General features: G+C 41.1%; 1 protein-coding gene across 1 annotated transcript; it reads right to left on the reverse strand.

The window, feature by feature from the left end:
* Positions 1-3,050: 3,050 nt before the first annotated feature.
* Positions 3,051-6,416, reverse strand: LOC102731404 (membrane-spanning 4-domains subfamily A member 6A-like; the record flags this gene model as incomplete). Its single annotated transcript, XM_081809633.1, has 3 exons — positions 3,051-3,423; positions 4,215-4,316; positions 6,179-6,416. Coding segments are annotated over 3 exons (436 nt in total), but the record flags the coding sequence as incomplete, so codon positions are not given.
* Between the last annotated feature and the right edge of the window lie 287 nt (positions 6,417-6,703).

A 6,703-nucleotide genomic window follows, 5' to 3' on the forward strand; every position in this document is an offset into this window, starting at 1 on the left:
TGATGTTGAGCAATTTTTCATGTGTCTGTTGGCCATTTGGATGTCTTCTTTGCAGAAATGTCTGTTCACATCTTCTGCCCATTTCTTGATTGGATTATTTGTTCTTTGGGTGTTGAGTTTGATAAGTTCTTTATAGATTTTGGTTACCAGCCCTTTATCTGGTATGTCATTTGTAGATGCAAATAATAAAAATTTCTGAATGGTGCATTGTCCCCCCTCACTGATGACATGTGCAGACAAGTTTGCGGGTATGATTTCATGCTGTCAAATTAGCTGCCTGGAGGGGAATTCTCAGGGATACTGAATTATTACTCTGGCTGGTCTTTTCTATTTATTTGGGGGGACAGTGTTTCTCTTAATCACCACTGGATGTCAGTAGAGTTGCGTGTGGCAGAAGCTCTGAACCGGGCCAGTACTTAAAAAAATAAGATAAATAAAATAAAATCTTCCTTTGTAGCAAAGGGAAGAGAAAATAAATGACTATGGTCTAAGATTCTCTATTTAAAGCACTATACAGACTCTCCTGAAGAAATGAAGGATTTTATGAGATTAATCAGTTTCCAAATCCCAGAGGTAGATTGAGATTAAAATTGATTAGAGGATCAAGTTGGTGTAGGGGAGTTGGAGGGGAGATGAAAGAAAATAAAACTCAAGTTAACTGAGCATCTTCTATGTGCTAGATATAATGGTAAGCAATTCACACATGTGTTTTCAATACATCTTCGTATCTCAAGGTAGAGAGCAGTCTCATTGCACTCATGCTAGAGGGGCATTGCTACTTAGCAGTTATGTTGAATGTCTGATGCAAACTGACTTTGAGTGTTGCCTAAAGAGCTGCCCGCCTTTTCTGAGAAAGGAGTCAAAGCTAGGAGAGTCCCAGGAGGAGCTCCAGCACTAGACGTTTTACTGGTTAATCATGATGGAAGTGGTGGACACGGTGGAGTCAACCGACTGTGTGTGGAAGGAGAGTGGCCCCATGTAGTTGACAGCGCCACTGGGAGAGTTTCCATTGGGGTGTTCTCCAAGGAAGGAATCATTCTCTCTCTCTCTCTCTCTCACACACACACACACACACACGTATCCCCTACATTCTTTTAGGCAGATAAGGGTGTTTTTTATTCTGTGCTCAAATAGCACTTAGTGCCCTGTATGATGCTTCTGTACCTTTTTTTGTCATCAGTTTTCCCCAATCGGTTCCGAATTCCCTGAAGCCAAGGAGTGTGTCTTATTCACCTTTGTAACCCTGGCACCCAGCATAGTGTCTGGTACCCCCAAATTCCCATAAATGTTGAATATCCATAATAAGCAAATAAATAAGAGAAATGGTGTACATATGTGGGTATAGGGAGGAAGGGCAGAAGAAAGGGAGAAGACAATGAGGAGAGAGTTTGAAGAAAGAGCTGAAAGCAAAAGGCAACATTCTACTCTCAGAATGAAAAAATAGAATGGGGAAACTGAGCATCAGATTTGACACAGTGGGTATGACCCCTGACATAGTGGGTCAGGGCAGGGAAAACATGAGAAAATCTGTCAAAGAAATGGAGCTTATATGAAATTAGGAGAAGTCTTGAAAGACCAGCGTGTGTGTGTGTGTGTGTGTGTGTGTGTGTTGAGGCTTAACATTTACACTGGAACAATTGTTTTTTCTTATTTTGAAATCAGAAAAAAATATGAACTGGCTATCTCTTTTTTTTTTTTTAAAGATTTTATTTATTTATTCATGAGAGACAGAGAGAGATAGAGAGAGAGAGAGGCAGGCTCCCAAGGAGCAGGGAGCCCGATGCGGGACTCGATCCCAGGACCCTGGGATCATGACCTGAGCCGAAGGCAGACGCTTAACCATCTGAGCCACCCAGGCGCCCCTGAACTGGCTATCTCTTAACAAATATTTTAGTTAGCCTTTGTTTGCTTGTTTTGTTTGAATAGTTGATGAGGGAGAAGGGAGTTCAAATTTAGGTTTATATCTATCATTGTTGACTTACTCTGTATTTAAAAGGAAAAGTAAAAAATGAGTTTCCAAAAATATGTAATGATGATTTTGTGATATTTATAATAAGAAATATATATTTAGTCTTCCTTCCAGTTCCTGGCACAAATCTGGAATTTCCTAAGTGATAGAGCAGTAAAGATGTATTTTTTTATGTTAATGAGTTGACTTTGGGAAAGCCCTCAGGGAACCTAAGGATAAGTAGGGGAACCTCCCCAAGCAGAGGAACCAACCTTATGATTAGAGGATTGGAACTTTCAGGCCACCTGCCCCCTGACATCTGGAAAGGAGAGAGGGGCTAAAAATTGAGTTTAATCACCAAAGGCTGATGATTTAATCAATTGTGCATATGTAACAGAGCTCCATAAACCGCCAAAAGGATAGGATTGGGATAGCTTCTTGGTAAACCCAGGGAGATTCAGGGACTGTGGTGTTCCACACCCCTTCCCATTCCTTGACCTCTGTTTCTCTTCCATATGGCTATTCTGGAGTTGTATCCTTTTATAATAAACTGGTAATCTAGTAAATGAACTGTTTCTCTGAGTTCTGTGAGCCACTGTAGCAAATTAATTGAACCAAGGAGGGGGTCTTGAGAACTCCATCTGTAGCCACTGAGCCCTTTGATGCTATCTCCAGGTAGATAGATAGTGTCAGCATTGAGTTAACTGCTTGGTGGTGTCGAAAAACACACACATCATAGTAATCCAATAAAGATTTTATTTTGAAGCCAATTACTTACACAGCTCCTGAGCCTTAATTGTAGGGGGCTTGTCTGCATGCTGTAATGAGGATAACCATGTGATGCAGCACTAAGTGTCTACCATAGAAGAGTCTGAACACCACCATTACTCAGTTAACTCCTGTTGACAATTAAGGAGGACAAGAAAGAGTTGTCTCTTCTACTTCACCATGATCCCTGAATACACAATTCTGTCTAGTTTCTTGGGAAATGTCTATTTGGCAGTCTAGGCAATGGTAATTTACACATTTACACTTTTCCTAATGGTAAATCAAGAGACCCCCATTGAACATATATATTCAATAACAAGAAAACAAAGATATATAATTTTTCCTACATCTTGTTTATTAAATAATTTAGATAGCACAAGCTGAATATTGCTACAATTTGTGTCAAAGAAAAACAGAATTTTATGAAATTTAATGAAACATGTTATGTTTTTGTGGTCTTTTAAATTACAGCATCCTTTTAAAGATACATATTTTCAATGTTCATTATATAAAAGCCTACATTTCAGAGAATTCAAACTTTGCTTTCTTGAGTTTCTTTGGTTGGTTTTTACATATCATCAAAAAACCAAATTTCTGATGAATAATTTCCCCTAGGAAGTCAATAGTTCTTCATATCCAGGGTCAGAAAATGCTTTTGCGGGTATGCTGGATTTATTCTTGTAACTCTGAGGCAGGAAAAGCACACTCTAAAAGAAACAAAATATGTTAGTTTCTTCAGATGCTTGTTCTTCAGACTTTACTCGGGTACACGCTTGATGCCATTTCCTCCATCTTTGTGTATATATATACATTGTATACAAGATGAGTATAGTATGTCATTAAGTTCTTTAAATAAATGCTGCTCATCAGCTCAATATTCATTCTGCTTTCTGTAATACAATTTTGGATACATCAAGGCTTTAATTCAGTGAAATGAAGCTATGAGTCTGTGGTGGTGTTAGAGTGCTGTCCCATGGAATTTGAAACAACTATTTTTTAAAAATATCTTTTAGGTGAAAAAAGAATTTTAAGATCACAGGAAGGCAACACCAGAGCATTAAGGACATTTATCGAATCCAGTCATGTGTGCAAATGCCCTTGACCAAGTCAAGGCTGTTAGAGAGGCTAGGGCTGTGGTAGAAAGTGTTCCTGTCTGGAAAAGACACAAACCAAGTTCTGGGGACCTGACTGAGCACAAACTCATACACAATGTTGGGTAAGCCATTTAACTTCCAGGTTTCTGCATTTACAAAATAGAAAGATTGAACCAGTCGATTTCCAGGTTCAACCATCCCATTTGGTTAACCCTCAGCCGGTCAGCTACTCAATTGCCATCTGCTTTCCTCATGAGTCTTCCACCCCCATCAAGCCGTCTCCCATGTATATCTCGTGACCGACAACTGCCGACCCTTCTGCCACTCTTGCTGACATCGCTCAACACAGCCCAGAACTGGAGATACACCTGGCAGGATTCAGGGAGGCCGGACAGCACACTCACCCCAGTGAAGTCGGAGTAAGCCTGTTTCCACCAAACCACAGCAGCGAGCACGGCCACACAGAACTCCAGCACCGTGCAAATCAGCATCACAGACAGAGTTCCCTGAAATTCAGGAAATACAAGGTTGGCGGTGCTTGAGTCAACCGACGCCTTCATGCCTTGTTCAGTGTTGACGGTAGAGGTGAAGACCGCCTCAACCATCAGAGGATGAAGGAAGAACATCCTCAGCAAGAGAACATGCTCCTTCCTAGCCTAGCAATTGGCTTCATTTAATCCCTTTGCTTATTTATTCCCTTGAGAGGGGGGATGAGCAGAACTACATCAGCTACACATAACCCACTTTGTACATTGTTTCCTATCCCGCTGAGACATAGCAACATCCGATTACATTGTTCACTCAGTGAGTGGCACAGTAATGCCCAGGACTGAGATGGGACAGCCTCACCTCTGCCACTTAGTAGCTGTGTGAGCCTGAAGTCTCCACATTTATCAAATGTACAGTGAGATTTCCTTCTCAGAGATACCTGAGAATCAATGAGGTTTTGACCTCACTGGTGCAAGCCCTTTGTAAAAGGCTTTCTTAGCCTTTCTTGATGTCAGTAAGAGAAAGAAAATCAAAGCAATAAACATAGCATAAACAAAGCTGCCTCCATTACTAACAACCCACACCAACTCAAAAAAGATATTATGCCAAGAGACTAGGTTCTACCATTTCTGTCCCGAGTCATCCTTCATGCAGACCCAGCAACCTGATAGACCAGGAGAGACAATGTGATTGCACAAACCTCTATTCTATTTACGTACAGTTCAAGAGGAAATACAACTTGTTTACATTAATTAGAAACTGTCCCAGCAAGCATGTGCAGTATAATCCCTTTGTTTATAAAGCAAAATTACCCCTCAGGAATTCATACTTTATCCGTTCCACAAATCCTTCCCAAACTTCTCTCCAGAATTTTTCCCAAGGTGGGGCTGCCTCCCCCATGTGTTGGTTTATGCCAATTACTATCAACCTCATTTGCATGTACCTTTTCTCATTATAATATCATGAACCTGGAGAGAAGCGCCTGGGGCCAGGTCCACAAGGAGTGGCGGGCAAGTGCATGCTTGATCAGCTCTGTTAGCATCTGACCATTCTCCACCTGTGGCCTTGATGTAACTCACTTTTGTGGTTGTGGGACAACAGATACTCCGCAGCCTCTTTATTCTTATGTGCCCGTGTCTTTCCCAGTGTTTTCTAACCATACACATACCCTTTAATGCTCCACCTGAAGACATTATTTCTATTAGCCAAACTTCATTGCTTTCTTTTTTCCAATAATGACAATCATAATCAGTTCCCATTCTCCATCTTCCTACATCTCTTATTTCCCAATTTGATAAGTCCCACTGCTGGAAGTTTTCACAAACAGCAATGATGCTGCCTTCTCCCCTGATCAATCCTGTTCATCACTGTGGTCCCCAGAAGTAGAAGAAGCCCTCACCTCTGAGGTCATATTTCCTACTTTCCGCTTCTCAGTGCTGGGCCCAGTGTCCACTCAGACTGAGTTAACACCACATCACACATACTTTTCATGTTTCTTGACCACTTGGGTCTTCCTGCTGTCTTTGTCTTTCTTAAGTTACCATTCCATGTGCCAAGATTTTTGGTTGGACAAACTCCTATTTTATACCTCTAACAACAGAATTACTTTGATTATTAAGAAACTCTATCAACAGTAAGTTTTCGTTTTTCATCATCAACTTGATTTGACATTTACTCTTCCATTCCATCTCACTGATACGTAACTCCAGAACCTAGCCGCTTCATCTCAGTCAAGCAGTCCCCTGCTGTTCGCATAGCCCTGGCCTTCCCCCAGATGCCCAAACCAGAAAGAATTAGACAGATCTTCAAAATAAGGGATAACAAAAGTCAAGGATTTCAGAAACCTCATAAGATTGGAAAACCTGTCTAAAATACCTACAGCCAGAGTGGTTTTGGCCATGAAACAGCCATCCTTAGCATATGGGTGCATATAATGGAAAAGTGAATACCCTTCAGGCACTTTGTCCTCTCTGTTCAAGTCACATTTCCAAAAGGCAAGATCCAAAGCAGCCAGGTTGACAGAGAGGAGAATAAAACCCACAAGAGCACATAGAGAGCTCAGAATATTTGCAGCCACACTGCTCTGAGCCTGAAAGACAAAGGCTGAGTAAGAATCACTGTCAATGAGCAACACATACCTCTTATCCCTCTTTGCCAATGCACTGCAAAAAATTTATTTTCTTATCTGTGTCCCTCAGGGGATCTAGCATTGGTAGACTTAAACCAGGATGTCTCCCCAGTACTTAGCAACATCTCTGAACCTAGAAAAGTAAATCTTGGCTAAGTGAATGAATATATGAAATGTTTCTCCCTCGGCAGGACTTTAGTAGGTGGCAGAGAATATTGCTCTTCTAAATTCTTTATTTGGGACTGAGAGCAGGGCTCCATGAGGCCGTGCCTGCAG

This window comes from Leptonychotes weddellii, unplaced genomic scaffold (genome assembly GCF_054177405.1).
Source record: "Leptonychotes weddellii isolate Sample4059 unplaced genomic scaffold, ASM5417740v2 HiC_scaffold_11620, whole genome shotgun sequence".
Taxonomy (NCBI): Eukaryota; Metazoa; Chordata; class Mammalia; order Carnivora; family Phocidae; genus Leptonychotes; species Leptonychotes weddellii.